The 26,832-nt window shown below is 37.5% G+C and overlaps 2 protein-coding genes across 6 annotated transcripts; one reads left to right on the top strand and one right to left on the bottom strand.

Moving 5' to 3' along the window:
* The first annotated feature begins 398 nt into the window (after positions 1-398).
* Positions 399-16,349, top strand: CAPN10 (calpain 10). Of its 5 annotated transcripts, XR_012624313.1 has the most exons (15): positions 819-898; positions 987-1,194; positions 2,531-2,662; positions 2,894-3,090; positions 4,366-4,583; positions 5,124-5,265; positions 6,770-6,936; positions 7,483-7,766; positions 8,258-8,460; positions 10,323-10,578; positions 11,665-11,864; positions 12,456-12,501; positions 14,304-14,458; positions 15,909-16,003; positions 16,262-16,349. XR_012624313.1 is itself a non-coding variant. In XM_074834110.1 (14 exons), the coding sequence occupies exons 2-14, from the start codon at positions 1,051-1,053 to the stop codon at positions 14,331-14,333; spliced, it is 1,902 nt and encodes a 633-aa protein (XP_074690211.1). In that variant the 5' UTR covers positions 819-898; positions 987-1,050; the 3' UTR covers positions 14,334-15,195. The 5 variants fall into 5 exon arrangements, 4 of the variants coding, with proteins under 4 accessions (XP_074690208.1, XP_074690209.1, XP_074690211.1 ...); XM_074834110.1 differs by lacking the exons at positions 15,909-16,003; positions 16,262-16,349 and having other exon boundaries at positions 10,323-10,375; positions 10,493-10,578; positions 14,304-15,195; XM_074834107.1 differs by lacking the exons at positions 819-898; positions 15,909-16,003; positions 16,262-16,349 and adding an exon at positions 399-486 and having other exon boundaries at positions 14,304-15,195.
* LOC141926882 (cytochrome P450 2J2-like) lies at positions 15,632-25,831 on the bottom strand. The gene is given in 11 exon segments (XM_074833268.1): positions 15,632-15,678; positions 16,178-16,351; positions 17,957-18,098; positions 18,961-19,148; positions 19,800-19,941; positions 20,176-20,349; positions 22,024-22,203; positions 22,205-22,224; positions 23,676-23,825; positions 24,373-24,535; positions 25,307-25,831. Coding segments are annotated over 11 exon segments (1,551 nt in total). The 5' UTR covers positions 25,478-25,831.
* Between the last annotated feature and the right edge of the window lie 1,001 nt (positions 25,832-26,832).

Genomic DNA, 26,832 nt, shown 5'->3' with positions numbered 1-26,832 from the left:
TCTGAAAATGTGATCTTTGCCTTTATCTGGGGAAACCACTTTGCGAGGGTCCACAATTTCTCTGACAGTTTCTCTTATAACCTTTGTGAAAATACAGTTTGGTTTCGTTTTCCTCAGCCCCTAAGAGCTGTTCGGGTGACCCTTAAGCTTTCTTCCCCCAGCTTTGATGAGGAGAACTTCTGTTTCTTCCAGGAATACCGCCGTACCCGGGGACCCGTCACGGGGTGGCCACCACCCCCTCCACAGCCGCCTGGGCCCGCCGCCGCGGGGCACGCTGGGCCCTGCCCCTTCCCTGCTCCGCAGGCCAGGGCGGGCGGCAGCGGATTGGTGATGCGTGCATCACGTGCCCGCCTGCCGCCTCTTCATTGGTCGGAGGCCCAATCCGTTATCTCTGGGCTGGACAAGAGGCTGAGGGGGTGGTGAGAGAGTGTCCGGCGTTGCCGCGGTAACGGCCGCCCCGGGCATGGCGGCGGGGCGTGCTCCGCGGTGAGGAGATGGCGGCGGACGGGACGGGACGGGACACCACTTTGTGGTGGCCGGGGGTGGAGTAGTGAGGAACGGGGGTGGCGGAGGACGTGTGCGGAGGTGGCCTGGTTGAGGCCCGGCGTGGCGAAGGGGGGGTGTGTGTGGGGCGGGGGGCTCATGGGTAGGAGGGTGTGTGTGTGGAAGGGGCCTTGTTGGGGCTGGTTGTGAGAAAAGGGGTGTTGGTGAAGGGGTGTTTGTGGGGAGGGTGTGCGCAGAGGGGCGGGGAAGCGGTCTAAGTGGACTCCTGGGTGTACGTCTCCTCTTGAGACCCCTCCCTTCTTTTTTTCCAGCAAAGTGGGGAACCTGTAGGGTGGTATCAGGTACTGAAAGAAGCAGCCAGCAATGGCGTGGTTCAAGGTGCTCCGTGAAAAGAGTGAGAGGCTTTTTGTTCCTAATTAAATCGTGTCATGCTTATTTGTTCCTCAGTTACAATTCCCGAGTAATCCTCACTTATATTGTAGGTTGGTGCTTGGCGATATAAAGTCGTGGAAATAGCCGGCAAGGCTACTTAGGACTGTGTTGAAAATGCTGGGAGAGAAAAAGCAATTAATCGTGAAAAGAGAACTTTACACAGACCCCACGTTTCCAGCCAGTGATACCTCTATATTTTTTGATTATTGTACCCCGCTTGCCCAGTTCAGAGGTGAGATCTCTTGGTTGAGACCTAAGGTGAGTTTTAAGGTGTAAAAGACTGATTTTAGCAGATTTTAAGGTAGTAAATGGTAGTTAGCATTGACTGACTGCCTCTAGGCGTTTTTATTGTTTAGAAATACAGAAGCGATAAAACCAATGTATGTCACTGTTAACAGTATATGAATTACAATTTTTAAGTCTGGGTGCTTGTTTGTAGATTTGAGTTAGATCCTGTTGTAGAACTTTTGAATTTCCTGGTACTACTAGAAATTCAGATATTTTATTATGAATATGTGTCATTATGCAAATAGTGTTCATACCAAGTTAAAAACCAGCATTATGTCATTCCCAAATTTTTCGATATATTGCATAACTGTCTTAAAAACAAATAACTGGATTTTAGAGGTCTTCAGAAGATTATTGTGCTTTTTTTTGGCGATTGTTGGTTTCTTTGATAAGAAAGAAAACTAAGGTTATAACCTGTCATATGACTTGTATTGCTTTTAAGCTTCTAGCTAGGTTTCAGAGCAAGCCATAGGAGAGATAAAAAGCTTAGAATGTGTTTTTGCAGTACATTAAAGTGAAGTATTTTATGATACTGCCTTTGTGTGGAGGGGAAAAAAAAAGGCTATAAAAATGTAATGGAGAAAAAAAGTATGTTGTCTTTAGCGGTATTATTTTTCTGCATCTAGGGATGGCTGTAGAACAGTGATAGAGCTGTTGCTTATCAGATAGAATTGGCAAAAAATTACTTCGCAGAGTCCAGTGTGCAACTTTCTGCTTTTGTGTTTTACACCTTGATTACTATTGCTGAGGGCTGATCAGTTAATTTCCATCTCTTGCAGTGTTTACAGGTGAGGGAAGAACCATTTTAAAAACTCACTTTCAAATCCGGTTAAGTGTTCGGAACTTTGCATTTCAAATTACCTCTTTTTCTACCAAGAGATCTTATTTTTATTTGCCCTAGGAAAGTTTTTTTTCCCTTACGCTAATTTGGAGATTTTTGTGACTTGGGATGTGCAGTTTAATGCGAATGGCATCAGTTCTATCACAGTTGATCATATGTCTAGCAAGGAGCTGATGAATTGTTTTTCATTTATTGGTGCCTTTGCTAAGGTTCACCTGATGGTGACACTTGTGTACTAAAATTCAGGTGGGAACTAGATTTACCTCACATAAAGGACCTGTAAAGTAGCCACAAGGCAGTAATTTGTTACTGCTTGCTTAGGCTGTGTGTGAAAAGGAAATAGTCTAGAGGTAAAAATTCCCTTGTTTTGTGAGAGGTCCCTGGAGCCCTCCCATTCCCTGAAACACAGACTTCCTTAGAATGTCTTGCAGGATTTGGCTTTAACTCCCCTTCTTTTAATTTTAGGACATTTGTTCTGCTCCTCGGTTATTTTCAAACAATTTGCAGGATGTGCAAGTGAAACAAGGAATTTTGGGAGACTGTTGGTTCCTGTGTGCCTGTGTAGCTTTGCAGAAGAGTAAATACCTACTGAATAAGGTATAGAGAAGTTTCTTGTTTCATGTTTCAGAAGTTTTCTTCACCTAATTGACATTTGCATATTGTTCTTGAGTCCTGAGCCTCCGTATAAGTTGTGCTTAGTTTTACTGTTTTTGTTGTGATATCTTTTTCTGTCAATAGTACAAATGGTTGATATTCATCATATTTGAAATGGTTTTGTTTACAAAAACAATTTCATTATTTGTCTTGATTTTGGCTTTTGCCATCTAGGTAATCCCTCCAGGTCAGCCCAGCTGGACAGATGAGTCGTATCAAGGCTGTTTCACTTGTCGAGTCTGGCAGTTTGGACACTGGGTGGAAGTGACCATCGACGATCGTTTGCCTTGCCTTGGTGGGAAACTCTGCTTTTCCCAGTGTCAGACAGAGGATTTGTTTTGGCTTCCACTATTGGAAAAAGCTTATGCAAAGTATGTGAACACTGTTACTGAGGGAAGTAAAGGGAGGTACAATACTTGTATACCTTCTAGTTACTTATTTTATGTCACGGCTTTGGGCGTAGATCTCTATTACTCAGTATACAGTGGCTGCTAGCTTTCTCATACTGGGTTGTGCAGAAGTCGCTCTTTAAACTGTAGATCTGTCAGGTGTGTTTCTAGTTGCCTATGAGGTAAGATAGTCTTAGGGAGAGAATTACAATGGAAAGTAAGAGCTGCAATGAATTATCAAGATTCAAATCAGGTCACTATCCACTGGTCATCTAATTTATCCAGGGGGAAATATTTTACTACTGCAGCATTTGAGAGCAGATGAGGGCTCAGTGGAAAGCAGAAGGCATGCAAATATTTTCATGAAAAGTGACAACAGTATGCAATTTTATGTTCATTGAGGCTCTGTTTGTATTTGATAGTTTATTATTTTGAGAAGAAACAACCATATTGTTAATGTGTTTGAAGATGCAGCTATTTTGTGTTTTATGACACATCCATCAAAATGCTGTCCAGATGGACAAAACAATTTGGAGACAAAGTGCACTGGTAGGATAGACGTCAAATGTCCAGAAGAACTTGGATGAAAGATTGGTTGCCAGCAGAGGGCAGAAAAAGACTTTTAAGTATGAATTTATTCAGCTGTAGATACATTGAGCAGAAGTTGTGAAGCAGCAGTGGCATGTTAAAGCTTTTCTGTAGGTTTGAAAGGTAGTATTCTTTGTTTTCTGTAGAGATCTTGCTGTCCTATCTTGGCTTATCATTCTATTATGGTCTTGATTTCTTTTGCTATCTTTTGCACCCGCTGCATTAGGTAGGGTAGTCTCTTGATTTACATAAATTGTTGAAGGAAGTGCTACTCTGGTTGTTTGTGCAGAGTGAACAAAGAATAATTGAAGAGGAAGAAATGTTATTTATTTATACAGAATGCAGTTAGTGTATCATGAAAGATGATGTAGTGCACGGATAATAAGGTACAAATGACTAGTACTAGACTAGAGCAGTTCCTATATAGGATGGAATGAGTTGTAATGAACTTCCCATCAAATAGTGGAATGCTGATGGCTTATGTATTCTTTAGATGTTGTATTCTGTCTAAATAAAATAGTATGTGCTTTCACTTGCCTACTTGGGGATATGAGGTAGGGTACAGTCATGACTGTGATACAAGATGGGGTTGGAAGTACATAAGAACCATGTTTCTTTGGTTCTGCTGTTTGTAGAACCTTTTTTCTTTTTTCTTTGTTTTTGTTATAGAGTGCACGGATCTTATGAGCAGTTGTGGGCAGGACAGGTGGCAGATGCTTTGGTTGATCTTACTGGAGGAATTGCTGAAAGATGGACCCTGAAAGACCCTGGAAGAAACATAGAGAAAGAGAAGACTGGTATGGTTTTGGAGAAGGCAGTGTTTAGACGATTAATGAATCTGAAGGAACAGTGTGTAATAAGCTGCTCAGTCCTCAATTCCAGAAAAGGTAACAGTAAAGTTCTAGATATTTTTAAAGTAAATGTCTCTATTTAACAGGGTTCAGGGTGCAAGGGAGCCAGCAAACGCATAGTGCTGATTCTAGTACTGTATGAGTTCCATGGTGCAGTTTTATATAACCTTGAGTAAATAAAGATTTAGGGATGTTTCTGAGTTCATGAAGGAGGGTGCTTTTGAGGAATGTTTTTTATAGTAGATGTTAATACGGTCAGTTCTCAAAAAAAAAATGCACACCCCCCACCCCCTGAAAAACCACCTGAAAAAAACCCCTTAACCTGAATGAATTTTAGCACCAGGAATTTGGAGATGTTTGAGATCAACTAGTGAGTTAATACGCTTTAAAATTTTCATTTATTTCGATATAGTCACAACTAAAATTAACTGTTTAAGGATTTTTTTTTTAATGCTGGTTTTATACTGATTTAAAACCATTTTCCTTTTATTTCAAAATTGCCTTCTTTCACAGGATAGTTTAATGTCATTCACTGTAAAATATGGAACAGGTTCTTTTGTTTACTTTTAAATGCAGGTGCAAGTGAACTAGGAGAATTTCATGCCTTTATTGTGATAGACATGTTGAATGTGTCTGAAGTGTCAGGCAAGGAAATCTTCCTACTACGAATAAGAAATCCTTGGGGGAGGCGGTGCTGGAGAGGTCCCTGGTGTGAGGGGTGAGTAGGTTTATTTTCATTTGGAAAATCATTTGTGAAAGGTCTGAAGCACAAAGCGTATCTATGTATTGCATAGGCAAATATTGCTCATAGGCTACAGTGGAGGAGAGAGACTTCAGTTTGTATGCAATAGTTCACACAGCCCGTTGGTTCTAAGGCTAGTCATTTTGATCTGTTAATTCTGTTAAACTAAATTTTTTTTAATGACAATTTTTTTTGTTTGTCAAAGCATCATATCTTTTTGTAGAGATAAACTTAAAATGATGGTTTATTTTCTCTCTGATTTTTGTGGTGGTTTTTTGTTCTGCAATTGATCTAAGTATCTTTGCTCATAAGGTGTTTGTGACTAAGTAGTTAGTTGGCTTTGCTTGGCTCTTCTCATTTGATCTTGTCTCAGTTGCAGAAGACAAAGGAGTATGTATAAACCAAAATATATCAGAAGAAAGGATGCTTATATTTTTTGCTTGTGTGCTCTCATTTCTGTAGATTAATATGAGTAGGAGGAGCTGGAATCGAGTAGATATAAAGAATAGATGTAAAGTAGAAGAGATCTGTTTTAAAGGAAATGCAGAAATATGTTTTGGGTTCATATAGCAAAGTAACAGGAATGAAAGGCAGACCCTACTAGCTTATTTTGAAAATTGTTTAGCATATTTAGACTGTACAAAGGAACATGCAATTCTTGACCCAAGGAGCAAGCTTTCAGCATTAAACTATGATAACAATATGGTCATGTTAATAAACATTTTAGAGAAATAGATTTTTTTTTCCCCTGAGTTAAAAAGATGGCTTAATCACATTAATTGAGACTAAAGTTGATAGTTTTTGCTTTTGACAGAGTTTTGATTTTACTCTTGGTCTCTTGTAGTTTCTTTGTCAAACAGTAAGTTGCCATGTAGTTGCAAGAGGATAGATAGCATTTCATTGGGTGGCCTTAGAGCCCTGTTTTATTCAAGTGCAGAACTATTCTTTGTTGTTACTGAAACAACCAAAAATGCTGAAAGTACTAGCTTTTAATGGGCCCTAAATAATGAGGTGTTTAAATTCTTGGTTCATCATGACTTAGCCAGCAAATTCATGGGGATAACCAGGTGTTTCATAGACAGTGTTTTTTGACGTTCACTGTACAGCATTAAAATTCTTTCAGAACAGTCACTGTGCAGCTTGTTTTACTTTTTTATTGCTACTTTTAACAACTGTTAAAATTTGTTGTCACATTTTGGACTGTACTCTCTGTTATAAGCTGTTTCACCCAGAAGTATGCTGCCATATCCCATATGGTGTTAGGCTGTTCCTCAGGTTTCTTTGATATGTTGCAATTCATACTTTCTGTTATCCCTCTCGCTGATTAGCAACATGTGTACAGAAATAGTCAATGCAAGTATTTGACAATAAAATGGAGAAGCCTCTTTTTATTGTCCTGATTCACAGGATATTTAATAGAACATTGTTATGGAACTTTATTAGGCAAAGAAATAAATGTTAGTTTTTGTCTTCTGTGCAGTGGTCAAGGATGGAACCAGCTAGATCCAGCAGTTGCCTTGGAACTGCTCTCACAGATCCAAGAGGGAGAATTCTGGGTTGATGAAGAGGAATTTTACAGGGAATTTGATGAGATTACCATGGGCTTTCCAGTAAACGAGGAAGGACAACTTCAGAGCCTCTATACAGGTGTGGTATGAGAAAATATCTTTCTCATGTAAATAACATGTCAATGGGAGAGACTTATTTGAATTGCAAATGGATGCAACTAGACCATAATTTCTCTTTCTCAGTCTTTTCTGCTCCTTTAGATCTATAGGCTTTTCTGTCTGCTGGGACGAATAGGAGGGACAAGAGGAAATTGAAAATCTTTAGAGGAGTCTTCAATATTTCTCTGAGATCTAGTTACTGGCTAGTTTGTTGAGATTAGTATTCTCTATCTAGAAAGCTGTTGTTCTGGACAACCTTGTAATTTTTTATTTTTTTGATGGGAGATAAACTTCAGATTTCTAGAAACAATTTTTTGCAAAAATCGTATCGTCCATCTGCCGTAACTGGTTGTGACATTCATTTTCATGTCTCTTAAAATGTTGGTCGTGAATATCTGCTTGGAGAGTGTCAGGGTTAGGACAGCATGTTTACTTGGGCTGGGGGATTTCTGCCGTATGTCTGTTGTATAAAATTAAGTAGCCTCTGGTGTCTGATACCTGCACCACATTTTTCTTATTTTGTTAGAGAAAGTGCTGTATCACTCACAGAATCTTTTTGGATCCTGGGTGAGAGGCCAGTCTGCAGGCGGTTGCCGTAACAACAGCAGCTTCCCTACCAACCCTAAGTTCTGGCTGAGAGTCTGTGAAAAGAGTGAGGTGTGCATTGCTCTGCTACAGAAACATAGGAAATATAGTGCTGACTGGGCCGGAAGAATTCAAAATTTGACTCGTTTAGCAGAGGAAAATCTATCTTTGACTGAAGGCACGCAGGGGAAGAATTATCAGGCTGTGGGACTGCATGTCTGGAAGGTAATACAGGAGTGACATTTTTCTTTTTGCAAATAGAAGTTTTAAAGCATTACTGAAACATCCGAGGAAAGTCATTCATTTCCTACAGCAGTGATATAATTCAGTTGTTCACACATTTTACACCTATGATTTACATTAGAATGATCCTCTTTATCTCCTGATGCAGTTTCTGTCTGTACAATCTATTAGTGGACTAGTACTTTCTTCTTATCGTGGAGTGCCAAGTAGTGGAACTTTTGGGACTCCTCCAAACTAGTCCATGACTTTTCAGGCTGATTATTTGATGACTGTTCCTAAATTTACTTCTGTATAGTAACTCTTCCTACTCCTTGATGTTCAGCTTATCTGCTGATACTCTCCTCCTTACTTGTTTCCTTTTGTAAATGTATGCATGTTTAAAAATGTTTTAAACAATATTTGATCATTCTTAGTTTTATTAAAAACTCCTCATTTTTCCTAAAACACCATGCATCATTATGCATCTATTCTAGGTGGAGAAGAAACGATTTAACCTTCCAAAGACCCTCTCTGCTCCTCCAGTTGTAGGTACCATCTGCCATTCCTATGATAGAGAAGTGCATGTATGCTGTGACCTTTCGCCTGGGTTTTATCTTGTTGTTCCCAGCACTTTTCTGAAAGATGCAGTAGGGAATTTCTTGCTTCGTGTATTTTCAACAGGAAGGATCTCTCTCAGGTAAGTTTAAAACAAAACAGACAATTTCTAATAGTCATTGACATAAACAACTAACATGAAGTATAGCACTAGGTGTAAATGTTCAAAATGTGTTTTGAAGGGTTATGCAGAGTACCAAGTAACAGCATTGTTTTGTCTTAGAATGCTACTTACATGAATTCAATTTCCTTGTTTTTGCATGATGCTGCTACTATCTCTTGTTAAAATATCAGTTAGAAGTAGTCAGAGAGTAGCATCTTGACTCTGAACTGCAGCCTTGTGTTTTGAGAAAGTGCATATTTTGTAGAAGTAGCGAATCAGTTTCTTCAGAACATGTTTCTCAATATGTGGAAACTCTTTCGTAATGTATGGAAAAAAGAAGATGCACCACAGAAGTTAAAAGCATCTATTGTTATTGCAATCAGTGACAGAAAAGGAGAGCAGTATATTTATTATGTATGCTGGAAAACATATACTGACAGGTTGCCTGACATATAACATTGTTATTGGTGAGCAGTACAGCTTCAAATGCAGATGAAGTGTCAGCAGTGGGCTCAGATGGCGTAATACTCATAGCTCATCTTTTCAGGACGGGTGTCAAAAATAACACTGATGTCACTAATGCTGTCTGCTTTAGCTGAACAAAGAATTGTTTTTTGAAATAAAGCATTCCACACTGACAATACAGCTGAACTTACATAGCTACCTCAACACTTTAAAGTCAATTGTGAGCAATTCTGTGTCGGTTACTATAGCCTTGAAATAAAGACTTAAGACATGATGATGAGTAGTTGTGTGGAGTCAGCAAAGTCATACCTTCTTCCAGTAAACCTGAAAAAATCTGAGGTTGTCTGACAGTTTGCAGCAGGTAAGCTATATGCAGAGGTAAAATGTACTGTTGGCAACATATTTAAAAGCTGTTCAATTTTGTTATATTCTGGTAGTACACTATCAACTCATCTCCTTGGAGAGAAGCTGGCAAATCACACAAAGCTAGAACTGCATTAGTCATTTACTCTGCAGAATTTGGAAGCAATGTGTCATCAAGTTTTAGACCAAATAAAGGTCTGCAAAACTGTGAGGCTAGTTTTGCTGTATGGGTGCAAGTTGTGTACTTCTTACCAGAAATATATTTGGTTTCTGGACATCATCTGTAGAACATGTTGCACTTTCAGTGGTGGGATAAAACTGCTGTTAAGTGTAACGCTTACTTAGACTGAAACAGAGGTGCCAGCCTGGATGTGTGTCTAGAATGGACGATTGCAGAATATCATAACACCTGTTATGTGTTCGCAACTGGAAAACTGGAAATAAGAGCAGATAATATGTTTCAAGTCATGCTGAAATATGGTTTCAAATGTTACACAACTGATAATGATAATAAATTGTTCATATGGCTGTGAAAAGCAGTGCTGGGCTAGGATTGAGATAGGGTTAACATTACAGTGATCAAGTCAGCAGTAAAATGGTAGTTCCCTCTGATTACAGACATAGAGAATATAAAAACGCAGTATGTTCTTTGGACTTACTGAGGTGTTCATGGGTACTCAAGACACTGTCAGTTGTATTGCTTTCAAATAGGACAAATAGTACAAGGGTGTTGAGGGGAAAAAATATGAGCTGTGTTACTTTGTGAATGTACAAAAATCTTACCTGGTTTTAGTGCATGGTTTGTATATGGTATGTTGTTCTGGAGTTCTGTGAATTATCTAAGGACTTAAGAGTTGTACAGTTCTCTCTTTCTCTGTGATGAAAGTTTGGAGGAATTGTATTCATGCAAGTTTATGTAATATTAGTTCATTTTTGTGAGCTGGTGTTCTAGATTTTGTGAAATCATACAGGTCTTATACATTGTAGTTTCTTTTCTCTCTTATGTTTGACAGTGAGCTAAAGCCACCACCCACAGATGCTGCTCTCTGCGAAGAACTCCCCGCAGGTGAATGGGAGACAGTGCAGCTGCATGGATGCTGGAAAAATGGGCAAAGTGCTGGAGGTAGCAGGAACTTCCCCTCCTTCCATATCAATCCCTGCTTTCCCCTCTCCATTCCTGCAGGACCAGGAAAAAGCAGTGTGAAAGTTACTCTCCGCCAGCACTGCCAAGATAGCAAGTGTCGTCCAATAGGTTTCCATATTTTCCAGGTAAGACTTCTTCTGGTCCCTTTGACTGCTCATTTGCCAAGCGTGCAGGTAGGCCTGTCAGTTCAGTGCTCCTTCTACTTGGCGAGGGACACGCTGCTTCTAGGAGAAACACAGGCTGATCCTATGAAGTAATGCCTGTGAAAGATACAGAATAGCTACATCATTACATAGCGTAGTAACCAGATAATTCCACTGAATCCTTCCAACCTTCTCAGTTAGCTTTAGACATGATGAACTCTTTTGAGGATTTGCAAAGAATTCTCAGTGTCTTAGCAATTGAGGACCAGACTTTTTGATAAGTCATCATGAAAACTTACTTTCTGCATCTCTAATAATTATTTGTCCATTGGCAAATGATGTTGGATCCGCAGACAAGATTAGAAATCAAAAGGAATGTGATATATTAAGCAGATGATCTGAAATAAAACAAGATACGATTTGATATGGACAAATACAGGTTCTATCTGTATGTGCCAGTGATAACTGCATAAATGTAGGATGCAAAGCTTCTGGTCGGGTGGTTATTTTTCAGGGAAAAATAGCTTTATTTTTGGAAAAAGTGCTTCAAAAAAGGTGTTGTTTAAGTGGAGTTTGAAGTTGAGCATTAGGAGTGATCATATAGCTTCAAATATACACTATGTGAGAAAAGATTAAAAGAATGGCATTTTCATGCCTATAGGAGACTGAGTGGAAGTCTATCTAATATGAATTTTTAGTATATCAAAGGCAACTGCAAAGAGGAAGGAGACAGTCTGTTCACTATATCAATGAGGTGAAAGCCAAGGACAATAGGCTGCAGCGAGGAAGAGTGAGGTTAGACAACAGAAAAAGCTGCTGAGCTGTGGGGGTAGCAGGTTGTATAAATTGGCTACAAACATGCTAGGAATGATGTATCTGTACTTAATACTGCCATCTGGGTTTTCTGGAAGCCGCCTCATCCTTCTCTTCTATAGCTCTGTACAGAAGAGCGAGTGTTTGTAGTGGAATAGATAGAGAACATACCGTACTATGGTACACTAGGAATTTAACATTGTTGAGGCCTGAAATATATCAAAAAGATAGGCATGTTTTCATTCTTTTTTGCAGGTGCCTAACAGCAGCTGGAAACCAGATACTTCCTCTTTTCTACACTTGGAGGCTGTGGTTAGCTGTGTGCCTCATTGCTATTCACAGGAAGTAAGCCAGCTTTGCAGGCTTCCTGCAGGAAGTTATGTAGTTATACCTTCTACATACTTGCCCAATACAGAAGGCAGTTTTACAGTGGTCATAGCAACCAAAATAGACAGGTAAAAATATATTGCCTTCTATTTGCATTTCTAGTATTCTCAGTGCATGTATTACAGGATGTTTGGAAACAATGGCTAGTAATGTGTTCTCACTTTTAATAGAATTTTTTTTTTAAAGTCTTTACATTGCTGTTGTGTTTGCAAGCACTGCTTACCACTGATTATATTGGAAGAATGACTAAAAAAAGAAATACTTGTTAATACTCTTGCATCAGTTGCTTAACAACAGATGTGTAGTGCTGGAAACGATGGCACTAAAGCAACTAATTATCTGGATATTGAGAATTATGCTGAAATTTAGCTAAGCTTTTTAATAAACAGGGTTGTTTTGGGGAAAATGCAATGAGTAGCAGGCCTTATTCCAGGTAGTTCCTCCTGATGTAAATAATAATAGGTCTGAAACAGAGTTTGTAGATTCCATAAGATTGCAGTAAGATTCCATGAAATTACATCAAGATTCCATGAGGGAAAGGATGTGGAACAAAGCCTAGCGTAACAATCTTCTCCCTTTGAAGTGGGATAAATGGTTGCTGTTTACAAGATCCCCCTGGTGCTTTGTGCAGAAATAAGTGTGGTTTTGATTTTTAACAGGAAGCGCATTCACAGCCGGGAGACACTTGGACAAGTATTGCAAGAAGTGAGTGATACATTTTTAATTTCAGTTGTTCTAAAGGTGTCGCAGAGGCATCATCGAAGTTTATATATTGACTAACGTTGAGAGTCATGTACTAGTGGACTGGACTTTGAATGTTCTCATTTACTTGCTGCAAACTGATAATCAGTAAAGCAGTTAATCTTTGTTTTTTTTTGTTTATCAGCCAGAAAAGTAGCATTTGTTAGCAGCTAAAATGTGTCTTTTCACACCACTCAGATATATGGAAGCTTCTCTGACTATTTTATAAAGCCATTATTTACTCCCTCAAGTTATTCCCCAGTACTTACCTCTGCTGTAATGTCTGAGAAATTGGACTATTAGTGTACTTGACTTTTACATTTGCTTTCAAGAGTGTAAACACTCTATGCATTTGAATATATTTTGATGTATTCATTCTGGTGTCACCATAAATCTGCTAGCTTTAATTATATATTGTATCTTTCCTCAATCTGATTGGCTTTGATATTAATTTGGGATCCTATGTATTGTGATTTAGAAATTCTAATAATGTTGTAATGTTGTAAAGACTTAAGAAAACACAGCAAAAAGAGAAGAAAAGCAAACAGGCAATCCAAATATTAGCTTTTCACCACACTAGAGTTTAGTTTTTTATTTGTTTCCTTATAGCCAGCCCATACAGCATCCTACCATTATAATCCTTGATGTGTGAGTTGTTCTGATCAAGTTAATGCCACCTATTTGATATTTTGGTATTGTGTCTTGATTAGATATGCATATAATATTGAAAGGTTGGATGTGAATGCTGATTACCAAATACTTACGGTATTTTTACTGGGTGGAGAGGAGAACTTTGAGTGTATTATTTTTAAAAACTGTTTAAAGATACCAGATTTGGTTGGTGGATCAAAGCATGCCCTTGATACTGTGCTTATTAGGTGAGAACAAGACCATCGATATACTTGGCTCTTTCCCTTTGAGGTTTTAATAAAAACAAAACAAAGATTTTAGGAAAAACTCTTCGTCCAAGATTAGAACTGGTTTACTAATTTTCTTAATCTAGCTCATGCTGACCAATGATTACATTTTGTCCTTACAACCACACAAACAATATGGATTTTGTGTGCTTTACAAAAATGGGCAAAGACCTGTATGTACTTTCCTCATGGTGCTTGTTATTTTAATATTTAGGAGCTGGAGTATGTAATGAAGTCCTTTATTGCTGTTGTTTTGGAAACAAAACATTGCAAGGCCATTATTACAGAAGGAATATATTCACAAATATGTTTTTTTATATTATTCCATGAAAACAGTTGGACTTGGGCAAAGGGTGCTCCCTGACATCAAGGGAACAAACAGTTTAGATTCTTTATTGCTTGAAGAATTTGGAAATGGCAGTTATAGTTTTCTTTATCAGTGGCCGAAATTAATGTTTGAATCTGATCTTCAGTAGTGTAGACTTTTCTAAAGACTGGACTTTAAATCACTCAGTGCTTTCAGAGGTTTAACCCCTGAAGGATCTAGGCAGTCTGCCTTACTGAGAAGTTGGGCTGTTGATTTCGAAGGGGTGCATCACACTAGAGCTGGATGTCAGCGTAGTTTTCTGAAAGTTTGTCTATGTGTCTTCTAATTACTGAAATGATGGGATTTATGACTTCTTTTTTTTTAAAGAAGTTTCACAAGAAAAGCTTGCATTTTGTCCTTAATTTCTAAATCTTTCTTTTCTCTGATTTACTTTTAATTCCTTATGAATTTTTTCTCTTTCCTGACAAAAAAGTTACCTCATGAAATAGCCTTTTTTCTCTGCATTGTTCATTTTCTTACAGATTTCATTTACAACTGTGATGAAAAGGTAGTCTAGAATTCTCACACTGTCATTTCGGGAGACATCGGAAAGCCGAGGAACGCTTCACCTCTTGCTGTTTTAAATGGAATAACAAGAAGATGCTCTTAGCCCAGCTGTTTTTCACTGGTACCAACTGTAAGGCCTACAGCAACTTCTTTGTAAAAATACCTCCTTCATCATGTACACTCTGAATATTTGTTCTTCCCATGTTTTTTAGAACCAGCATTGTACAGCAAATCATAATGTACCTCAGTTCTTCAAAAGTACAGGTGAAAAATATGTGCATGTTTTAACCCAAGCTACAGTTTTGGAAGAAAACCAGAAAACATATGTGCATAATGAAATAATATTTTTTGGGGAAAAAAAAAAAATCAAGCTTACAGAATAACTTCAGGAGACCAAAGGGGTAAACATAGAGGAGAGAAACTGGAGTCTTTTTTTCAGGTAGAACATACCTCAAGAGCCATCAAAATACACTGGAGTTGAGAAAGTCCAAGCTTGTATCTTACACTGCCAGTTACGCTGCTGAGCACTTTATCATGGGCCCTTTATTGAACCATGCAAATGGTGGGTTGAAAAGAAGGATTTTTTTGGTGAGTTTTTCTTTAATGAACACCACAAAGGAAAAAGATAAGACTTGAAAACTTTTGAACTATCACATCAGACTGCTTTTGTAAATCTGTAAGAATGTGTTTTATGCAAGATTTGCCCTCACTGTAAGAAATGCAAAGTTTAAGAGAATTTTCTTAATTTATGTTTAAAAGTATTTCTTATTCAAGGGGGATTTTTTAGATGTTATATTTTCCTCAATAAAAATGAAGTAACATTGAAAGTTTTATGATGTCTTTTATTAAAAAGGTGAAAACTGTCAATGATGTCAAGTCTGCATTTGTTCTGCAATGGCAAACTTTACAGTGTGTTAGAACCCTGGGGTTTTCACCAAATGGAAGGAATAATTGGAAATATTTGAGAGGAGAATAAAGTCCTCCATTAGTTTTATGTCTGAGAAATATGTAATATTCTACTTCTGCTTTTAACTACATCCTGGCATAATTTATGCTTGCTCCTGTTGAACTTTGAAAATTCAAAGCATCTAGGATACTTGCAGCTGAATTTTAAGTGGTCAAAACTTTCCATGTCTGTTGTGGATGATGAGACAACAAAAGAAAATACCATGAGTAATAAATTTTTATTGTGCCTGCTTTAACAAATGTTGGCATCTTCATTTCTTGAAAGGCTGTTTCCTTCCCTTCAAATAGGAAGTTATTGGATGATATAATAGTGTTTCTAAACAGAAGACGGAAAAGTTCATGAGAGCATCTGGATCTGAGTTGTGATAGAATAGTAAACAGATACTGAGGGAGTAAAGAAAAAAGGTGTAAGGATTTTTAAATGGACTATAAGAGGCCCCATTCTGCAGTCATTTATGCATGTGTGCTTCAAGGGAGTGTGAAAGGAAAAGGAGTCAACACTAGGTGTGCATACTCTGCTCCCTTCTGCAAAAGGATGTAAGAAAAGCCCTTCTGTGAACACAGAGCAGTAACAGCATGCTGAAGAAATATTTTTTTTTTTTTTTTTTATTCAGGCATCCTTGCCACATCAGAGCAGTTGTGCCATTTAAGAGGAAACTCTGCTTGATACTGATCACTTCTCAAATCCCACATCTAATTCATTGCTACTGTGAGTGTGAAAATACATTTTTTTGGGTAACATTGTGTACTTGTATGTGCCTAAGATACAATTATATGAGCTTTGGCAAGTACACCTATTTTAACTTCCAAAAGCTCAACTATATGAGGTCAGGCCTCCTAACTAAAAATTCTCTGTAATAATTTGCTATATTGAGCTACCTACATTTGAATACAATTGAATACAATGGATGTGGCTGCAGTATTGCACCCAAAATGTACTCCAAATTGATTTCCTTTACTCCCTCAGGGAGCTGGAATGTGAATGCCCGAAGCAGGTTGGTAAAGAAGATGAACAGTTCAACTCGTGCCATCTGTTCCCCCAGACATACACGGTGCCCTGCAGAAGAAAGGGGAAAAAAAGTTAGTTGTATCAAACTAAGGACTGAAAAAGAGCTTCAAACAAAATTCTGCTGAGTACCATAAATTCTATTAATGTAAGATAATTATTTCATATTCCTTCTGTAAGGACAGACGATGCTTTGGAGGTGGGGAAACATTTCTTTAACTGAGAAACTACATCTCGACGTCAGCTGGGATTTTTGGTTGGTTGGTTTTTTTGCTTTGGGTTTGCTTCCCCCCCCCCCCCCCCCCCCCTCCCCCCCCGAGCATGTATGAGATTCTCCCTTTTCAGTTTTGCTTCTTGTTCTGTGAGAACCATGAATTGCTTTTTAGTTAAGCCAGATTTTAAAAGGCTTCATATACTTCAGAGTCTTATCTTTGGTTGGTGAGAAGGGAGGACTGGAGCACTGCAGGATGCAATTCTGAAGTTAAGCTGAAGGATGTAATCAGGCTTTCTTCAACAGAAATTAAGGTGGCCGTATTGGGTCCTTGTAGCCCAGTATCCTCTAACAGTGTCCAGGACCAGATATATAATAAGGGAAGGAAACGTAGGCATGTGACTCATTTTGGCATATTCTTTTCACAGTATATTTCAGGATATCTATCTATATATTCCAGACTAAAAAAATAAATATTTAGGATATATAAATACTCAGATTATATAAACAGAAAACAACCAAAGCAAGTTAAAAAAGAAAATTTCCTATGCAACTCAATTAGTTGTTTCGATTCATGCAAACTAGTGGACATTTGGTGAGTAAAGGAGGTAAGATACTAAGTACCTGTTTTGCAAATACAATTTTAGGATTTATAGACAATTTGGGCAAATGATTTTAAAATCTGGATTTACTATGCTTAATCTGACTGCTTTGTACATTACTTAGCATACTATTTGCTTTTTGTCTGCAGCAAATGTATAATAGTATAATCTGTCACAGTAACATAAAAACCCTCAGCTGTTTCCCAGTGTTTTCACTTTTTTTTTCACTCTCCTATGTCTTTGTATTGCTGCGTTTTGCACTGTAAATTAGGTAAATTGTACATCATAATATGCTTTTGAAAAGTTAGAATTTTTTTTTTGTTGCCTAATAATATTCTACTGAAAAGACTGGATTCTGCTAGTTTTCTGGATATACAAGAGAACCTCGTGCTAGACTATTACTGTAGGATTTGGGAGACTGAGGTTTGGTTTCCTGCTTTATCACAGATTTTCTCTGTATATTTTGACAAATCGTATTGCTTTTGTCTTTGGGTTCCCTATTTGTTAGGTGAAAATAAATTGATTTTCTGATTTGAGGGTGTTATCAGGATTTAATACATTAGGGACTAAGTAGCTCAGATACCCTTATAGTAGGAACATTACATATACCAAGGAGATAGCATGATGTCTCTTAGCCATACTCATCCTCTGTTTGAATGTATAAAAAATACAAAATGCAAGACAGTATTTGTGGCTCTTAAGAGTAGAACATCTGACTTTAAGTCTTTGTGTCAAATATGTTTTTATAAATGTATGTTTTTAAAATTTTAGAATTTAGGAATGGTGTTTTCAGTCTTGTTGCAAGAGACGGTGAACAGGAATATTCAAACCTCAGGGCATTACCTGCTGAGAAAGGTAAGAATGCCTCTTTGTTCACAAAGTTGCCATCCAAATCAAGAAAATGATTAGGGTTGAACTTCCAAGGGGTTGCCCAGTGCTCAGAGTCATACACAACAGAGTGCAGATTTGGCAATACAAGTGTGCCCTGCAAGAAGAAGCAGAGATGATATTTTCCATGTATGATTGATTTTTATTTTGGATGTTCCTTCTCTCTAATAAGATAATATGCTGCCCTATGCCTGCAGCCCAGTGTTTGGATTCAACTCTGTCTTTTCCTGTGCACATCCAGGCACAACAAACCCTTGTATCTTTTGTTTGTCATGACGTTTCACATGTTTGCCTTTGTTTAAGATATCTTCTGTCAGGACTACTGAAGTGTCTTCATGCCTAAACTGGAGTGGAGCTTGGATTATTTTATGTACTTGCTAGACTAATCATAACACCTTCCTTTTTGTTTTTTGTACTCTTTACTGGATCTTTCAATTCCATCACATCAATTTTATGCTTAATATAGTAGGGACATTTATATCATGCCAATGTGACTGTTGGATCTCTCACTGTACTGAGCTGCCGTCATCTTAAGCGTGTGGTGTTTGTGTGTGTGTGTATGTTTGTTTGGTCAGGGTTGACTGTAGGTTGCTCCAGGCTGCTCCCTTATGTGTGAGTTAGCTGGCTTGACGTTCATTAAACCTCATTTCTTCATCATTCCTTAAAACACATGTTCTGCTTTGATTCCCAGACATCATTCATATTTGACTAGTGGGAAGAAAGACTTCATTTTTCCTTATGTTTGTTTGCTACTTGTGCCGTTGGCCTTTTCCCAAGCTTTCTTTTGCATCTGCTAATGTAGACTTAGCCCAGGTTCAGAGCCCTCAGCTTTGTTTCATGTCTGTGACATGCTACAACATGCCCTCTATGCAAACTTAGGGATTGTAGAGGCTAATGTTGTATAAATACTAAATATTAATAGCTCTAAGCTTTAAGAAACGTGGAGGTATACTCTGTACCTTTTTAATGTCAAAACCCAGCAAAGCTGTATTCTTCACACATTGTCGAGGGACCCCAACAGAAGTAACGTTGCTGAACCGCAAAGCCTCATGGATCACAGCATTTGTATATGGCAGTTTTTTACGGTCTTCATAGCTGATGAGATGGGAGGGTTCCAGAACAGCCTCTATCTCTCTTTGAACCTTTTCTGTAGAGAAATGGACATATTTTAAATTTTTTCCCCCTTTTTCCAGCAGATTTCTGTATGAGTATGATCCAGGAGTGGGGGGGGAAAAAAGGAATTATGTTGCTATGAAATGTGTTGGCACGTGATTTGCCTGCTGTGTTGCTTTCAGTTGATCAAGGAAGTGCATATTCCCAAAGCACAAGATTATATCTCATTTAAGACACATCCCACTTGCTGATGAGGGTAATACAGTTCTATATTTCAAAAAAATGATTAAGATTTGAAATTACAGGTGTAATTTCTGTTATAAATACACATCAGACCAGGTATCTTTTTAAAGCTTTTCCACTTTGAAGCTTAGGAAGAGACTAGGTTGCATATGAAATGTCTTTAGCTTGTTATTCTATCTTTGCCATCCCCTTCTAGTGAGATAAAACAGTAGGTACTACTAATTTCTGCTTGTGTTGCTTCTTAGTGAACTGGTGGGGAAAGCACAAGTTTGTTTCATTTATTAAACTTTCATTTTCTAGATCTCAATTGTTGGTGTACCTCCATTTGTACTCATTATTAAGGGTTATTTTGATGTACTGCAAGTGATCAAGCTAATACTTCAATGATGTTCATTATGATGTGATGTTGAATGCAGTTCTGTCTGATAATGCTTTTGCTCACCTTGTATTTCTGGGTATTGTACCATATAGAGCAGTGCCCAGAGAAGGGTGGTACTTGTTGTTTCTGTCCCTCCCAGCAGAAGATCAACCACAGTCTGAACCATATTGTCTTTATTAAACGTAGAAGTAGGGTCATCTTTGGTCTGTAGGGTATATTCACAAGAAGACTATGAAGTGGATAATTTCAGACATTTCATTGGTCAGATAGAAATTGTCATTGTTTGATGAAAACAGTGAGCAGCCCACCAAAACAAAAATCTTCAGAGCTAAACAAATGAAGTATGCATATAAAAATTCCGTAGCAGTTACCTGAACAACAAGCATCTGTAGTAGGCATTGAGGCCAAGGAGGGGATGGTGTGATAAACAGATACTTACTTTTGTTATCTGAGCTAGGTAGAAGTCAATGAGATCCTGTGGATCACCTGAGTTCTGTCTCTCATGAGTCTGAACCTCATTCATAACTAAATTGTGCATGAAGTCATTGTATGCAAACACTTTCTGATGAGGTCCTGGGAGACGGCACATAAGCCATGGGAAAGCATCATACATCTGTGATTTTAAACAAAAAGGAAGAAATGTGAGCTCTTAAATTGAGAACCCAATTCTGATTTCCTGATAACTCTGTGAAGTCACTGCAACACGTGGGCTCCTATTTAGGATGAGAGGCAATAGACACAAGTCAAAACATGGGAAATTCTGATTAGATGTAAGAAAATATTATTTATTTACTTTTTTGTGGTGGTGTGTTTTTGTTTGTGGGTTTTAACTTTTTTTACTTCTGTTTTTTTTTTTTTTTTTTTTTTTAAATTGTTTTATTTTTACCAGGAGAGAGATTAAATACTGGGAACAGGTTTCCCAGAGAGTCTGTGTGAAATCTCCATCCTTGGAGACTTGGAGACTTGAAGACTTGACTAGACAAGTCCCTAAACAACCTGATCTAATTAGGTCTGCTTTGAGCACGAAGCTGGATTAGCTGACATGCAGAGGTCCCTTCCGTTGTAAATTATTCTATATTTCTGAGAGGGCTTATGAAACCTTTACATTGCCCTCTAAGTGAACTGGCATTAAGGAAAACTTGTCTGAAATTTGTTAATGAGCTATTAGTAATATGGAGCAGTGTAAATTGTAATGATCATGTTGAAGGTCAATATTCAATAATCACACTTTCCATGCTTAATAGAGGAGTTGAAGACTGAGAGGTGTGGAAGCTGACTTGACCTCTCAGCCTTAGAAAGCTTTCCTCTGGGAGAAACTGGCATGGGTATTCGTTGAGGGAAAAATATTTTTTTCCATTTCTTTGTATGGTGTATGTTTAGCGAATGGACTTCAGTCTCTAGGACTACTGACAGAGACTTTGTTATATTTGTGGCCTGTGGTTTGGAATCTGTTGGCTAGTGCAGACTTCTCCTTCCCCATCAGATGACCAAAATGTCAAGATCATGTAATGAGTGGTATCAGGTCACAGGAGAGCAGGAGAACGATTATATTTTACTTTTTTGATGCATACCTAATACAGCAACAGGATCTTCTGAAAATGGGTGAATCAGAGTAACTGAGGGCTGAATCTGGCTCACGAGCAGGAGATTTTCTCAACCTTGATTCTTACTCTGGTTTTCCTAAGGCATCTCTGTATGAAAGTGTTGGGGAACCTGGTAGTGTTGTAGAATGCCAGTGTGCCAAAATCTTCACGATATAAGCAACAGTTAGACTTTCAAGAACTTAAAAATAGTCTTCTTGATGTGATGAAACTGTCATCTGTATCTTATAGGAGGCTCAGAATAACTCAGATCTTGGTGGTAATATGAACAACATAAAATGCAAGATATCTTCTCAAAAGAATAGGACTTTGAAGGTTTAGTTCTTATTAATTGTACTTCTGTATTCTGAAGACTAAATGAAAAATTTTAAAACGTTGCTTTCATTTTAAGATTTCAGACTTACGTATGCAGTACTCTGCAAATGATTGCTCATTTGAAATACATTATATTTTGGAAATAGTAATAGTCTAGAATTTTAAATTTTAGGACACACTATTTACTGATGTAAAGAATAAAAGGCAGTAATGAGATATACATGGTATGTATTTCTTACAGCACAATGGCTCACAGAGTAATGATATGGAAATGTTTGGGAATAATCGTCCCTGACTTGTAATTTGTTTGTTTTAATTTGTGAAGCACAAATGCACTTCAGGGAACAAGAACAAGAAAATTAGGTTCTTACCCTGCCCCAGATAGTAGCTTGAAAGTAGATCACAAAATAAACAGCTTTGATAAGCTTGCTGAAAGATTCATCGTCGCTGGAGAAGCGGTGACCAAAAACAACAGCGCAAATTATATTTGCGATAGCATGGACAATGAAAGTGTGGGGGTCAAAAGGTTTGCCTGTGAATATAGGAGGTCCCAGTGAATATTTCTGAATAGACTGCAGTGAGAAAAATGAAGGAAGTGGAAGTCTTTTTTTTTCTTTTTAAACAGTAAGTGTAATAGTAGTTCAGAGTGTGGAATATCAGACTACTTCTAGATAAATTTCATGCAAGTAAACTCTAGTTTAATACAAATTAACTATGAATTGTAAGTGCAGAGAATCTTTATATTCAATCTGCTTTTTACTCTTGTAAAATGCAGTGATTATCGGTTTTGAGAAGACAAATATTAGGTCTCTTTTCCCCTCTCTGACTTTTCATCTGGGTTGTGTGAAAACACAAGCAGTTAATTAGAACATATGCCTTCAAATCCGGAGGCAGATATTTTAAATTTGGCATTTAAAACACAAAATAAACTCCCCCCTTCCCCAAACTAGGAAAAAAATCTTGACGTTTCGATTTCTTAGTCATGTTGAAATTACTTGTCTCCTTTTGTTTTTCAAGTACAGCTTAACAATTCAAGTATATATATATATTTTTTTTTAAATTTCTTTTTCCACAGACTGAAAAGACAAAACTCCCATAACGTTTATTTTACAGGATGGGAGAGCAACTCCCCTTAAAAAGAGTTGAATCAACTGGAGGACAAATCCAGAAAAAACTAATAACACATTTCAATGGCAAGGACAACCTTTGAACTATACTACTATAGAAAAAGGTGGATTGCACCTCTCTGACTTCAGTCCAATATTTGTAGTCCTTCTTGGAAAGAGCAAATACAATTACTGAGTTTAAAATTGAGGAAGGATTGCATGGAAGGTAAAGATTTGGGCTGCACAGGAGTCAGAGTTGATGGTTTGTTCATCTCTTGCATTTTACAGATCTGTGAAGATGTTGCTATCAGAAGAGAGATGGGCCGTTTTGCTGTCTAGTGCAAGGAGAGTTGGAGAGAGACCTCAGGCAACTTCTTTTTGTTTTCATATCAGTATGGAACACAATGTGGGTGAGGGGTTTGGCTGTTCAGAATATTTATGTTTAAATGCTTTATTTTGGCATCTTGCTAAAATTCTATTGGTTTCTATTTCATCCAAACCTTAAAAAAAAAGTTTTGTTGGACAACTGAATGATATGTTCCTTGTGTTGGGGTTCTTTCTCTGCCAAATCCTAAAGGCCTGCTGTCCTAGAACGACTTGCAGTAGGTCACAAATTTTATGGAGAAGAACATGGGGTTTTTCTATACTCCTTGAATGTAAGAATTGTTACCAGCTGTCCCCAAGACTGTGTTGATAATAAACATTTTTTTGCTATCCTTATTTCAAAAAACAATTTTATATTGCCCGCTGTGCAGACAAAACATTTTTTGTGAAGAATGCAATTAAGAAGACAGTGAAAGTTCCGCTAATATGAAAAATATCTATATTGTTCATAAAAATGTGTTATGAAACTTCTACTTCCCTAATCTACTATATTTCAGAAAAAGCTCTAAGTGCTCTTCTTTTAGTGAATTTACCTTTTGTGCTTGCAAAGATGTCCACAAGGTGACAGGCCTCTGCTTGAATTTGATGCTCCAGTTTGTTCTTACCAAGTGCCAGGCTTCTTATAATTGTCATACCAAAGCGTCTCTGTTGCTTCCAGGTGTGTCCACTTGTCAGAAAAATACCTGAAGAACACAGAAACATTATCTCTGGGAAGGGAAATCCTTTCACTGTAGGAGGCAAAATGAGATTTAGATTAGGTTATTTCACTAACAAAGAAGATACCATGCTTTTAGATATTGGCTTTTGGTCTCTAGGTACCATAAAAACCTAACGTAGGTTTTTATGACTCCCAGCTATACAGCTGCTTACAAAGGTGACCCTGGAAACTGAGTGCTAGTGGCTTTTGGTAAGGACAGAACAGCTTTGTCTACAGATGTCTTCTACATGAAGAGTCTTCTGTTTTAGAAGTGTTGCAGCTGAAGGGCAGCTCCTCTAGGCAAACATTTATTTGAATCTATTGGGAAGAAAAAGTCAGTAGTATGCTTTATAAGAGGAGAAATTTTTGGTTTTTTCCTCTTCTTAATATGCTAGCTTTGCATGGCATCTTTTTGCTATGTAAGCCCAGTTATGTACTTGTATAGCAGTAACTCATGTATGTGTGTATATATAGAAAAGCGCCTTTCTTCTTTACATCTGGTTCATATTTCAGTATTGTGTAACATCTTGTACCTTTCTCACCCATCATATCCCTGTAGAATGGGGTGAGAGGTCTTCCAGAAACTTCCTCTGCGTGGGTGACGATGCCATCTTTTACTGCTTTGTACCCATTTAGTACAACCAGAGGTGTCTGTCCCATCCACAGTGTGTAGATATTTCCATAGATGTTGGTTAACTGAAGAGTTAATAACAGTAAATTAATATATATAAACTAGGTAATGCATGCACTTAAATACTAAATTTAAGGGGTTTCTGTAGTTGTAACTAAACTCAGTTGCCTACATCAAATTCCATGTAATTTTTCTTATTTTTCTCTATTGTCTTTCCTCAGATCGTACTTGTATTTTTCCTTAAAATAGTGAAGCAAGTTCCTTAGTTTTTAAAATAGTTTTAACTGGTTTATAAAGGAATCATGCTGTGAACATAACAGCAAACAAAATTCCTACTTTGTTCTAGTAATAATCTTTTTACTGCAGAAAATAAATCTTCTTGCTGTACAAATAAGAAAAAAAGAGTCAGTTTAGAGTATATGTTTGGTCTTCTAATGGAGATCGGACCTCTCATGGCCTGGAGATGTTCCAGTGACATTGGGATCAGGCAGAGGAAGTTCTACTAGAGGTGGTTTACAGGACTTGATATTGACACAGAAATAGAGAATGAAACTGGCAATGGAATATCATGCTGTTGACAGTGCTTATGATAATGTTATGCATGGATGTTGCTGTAATCAAAAGAGAGAAAAATAACAAGGAGCAAAGCAATTATGGTGTTTATTGCTCAGAAATATTTTTAATAATGCCGGGTGCTTGGATTCTTTGAAATTGGCTGATAATCAAGCTTGAGGTTTAAAAAAGAATAATTGCAAGTTTATACTGTTCCTATGCAATGTACAATTTAAGTTAAAATAGATTCAGACTGATTTTCAACCATAGAGATAAATAAATACCTTAGTGAGAGTTTCTCGACGAAGTTTGAAGTCCAGCAGCCACAAATTTCCGATGATGGGGAGGGGAACTGGTCCTGGAGGAAGCTGGGTACGCATCCATTGCAGCTTTAAGAACTGCAAAATCAGGAGAAACACTACTAGAGCTATAAAACACTCAGCAATCCCCAACATCTTATCAAAATTTTAGCTTGTCACCAGTTGTTTGTTGTTTTTTTTTTTTCTTCATATGATTTCCTCTGAAAACTTGGAGTTGTGTAGATGAGTTTGCTTCTACTGAAGTCAAACTCTTTCTAAAGAATATATGTCTGCTTTAGCCATCTCTCTCTCTCTCTGACAATCTACAGTTTTCCCAAGCTGAAGTCCTTAGAAAACTGAAATATGTGATCCCTTGCAGTTAGTCAAGCCACACCTACTCTTTTTTATGATCTGTAATTGTGATCTGTCTCTTTTTTCACTTAGAATTTTGTTTCCTTCTTAGTATTGATAATGGTTCTAAATGCTAATTATTGAACAGTTATCCAAGGATATCAAGTGTCTTGCATAATGGTAACACCTCATGCAGTTTTCTGTAGTTATACGTTAAAATTTCAAGGATGCATTACTTACTACCTTTCTGAAATACTACAATTATTATGTGGTTTCTTTTATAGAAGAAATATCTACACAATACCTGTCTGTTAGGATACGGTCTCTGAGATGAAAAAGAACTGAATTCATGCAGCATAAAACTAAATTAATGCCTTAAATTACACTTTTATTTTTAAAGAATTAGGAGAATATCTACTTTTTCCTTTTATCATATTCTAGGTTAAGTTATGATATTATGCAGAACACACAGAGAGATTGTGTTCTGTACAGTGGATTGTATGGTGTTTTCTAAATTTTATTTAATTTTTAAAAAATTTTATTTTAAGTATTAAAATTTCCTGGTGCAAAAATGCACAGGTTCTATTTTATCTGTCAAAAAGAACAAACAAACTGAAGAAAGCGGGAAAACTTTTAATCTTTATTGATTTGTGCACCCCATAAGCTTTCCAGCAGAGGTCTGTACCAATGTGTAGCAAATTTTAACATAAAAGACTTGCTTTCCTTATGTGTTATTCACTGACTTTGATGTAATCTATGGACTATAGTAGGTTGCTTCAAAAGTTTTGGGAATCTCCACCACTGGAAAGCAAACAGAAAGGGCATACTTCTGCTGTTTTGGGACAAGGTGATGGATTTAGGTAATCTCTTCAGTGTCCTTTCAGATAATTTTTTTTATTATTATTAATTTGGTACAGGATTTTAGACCTCATCTCCCAACTCCTGTTGCAGTGGCAAAATCTGTTTTCCCTTAAAACTGCTTCTACTTGCTTTTTCAGCCCCTAGGCAATGTAGAATAGAAAATGGATATTTTGCTAATGTAGAAGTGCCAAAGCAAGTTGCAGTAGTGAACCTGGAGATGACTTAAGGTGCCTCTGTCTAAGTGAATTGTCAGGAACCATCTCCTTCAGAATTTAGGAGGCAAAGGAAAGAAGATGTAT

Source organism: Strix aluco, chromosome 9, assembly GCF_031877795.1.
Source record: "Strix aluco isolate bStrAlu1 chromosome 9, bStrAlu1.hap1, whole genome shotgun sequence".
Classification (NCBI taxonomy): Eukaryota; Metazoa; Chordata; class Aves; order Strigiformes; family Strigidae; genus Strix; species Strix aluco.
This window is presented reverse-complemented; position numbering and strand designations above follow the sequence as displayed.

Excerpts from the sequence above, each read along its gene's own strand:
- CAPN10 (XM_074834107.1), top strand. The coding sequence starts at position 1,051 with ATGCTGGGAGAGAAAAAGCAATTAATCGTGAAAAGAGAACTTTACACA. Across the intron at positions 1,195-2,530 it reads TCTCTTGGTTGAGACCTAAG|GACATTTGTTCTGCTCCTCG; the intron begins GTGAGTTTTAAG and ends TTTTAATTTTAG. Across the intron at positions 10,579-11,664 it reads TAGGTTTCCATATTTTCCAG|GTGCCTAACAGCAGCTGGAA; the intron begins GTAAGACTTCTT and ends TCTTTTTTGCAG.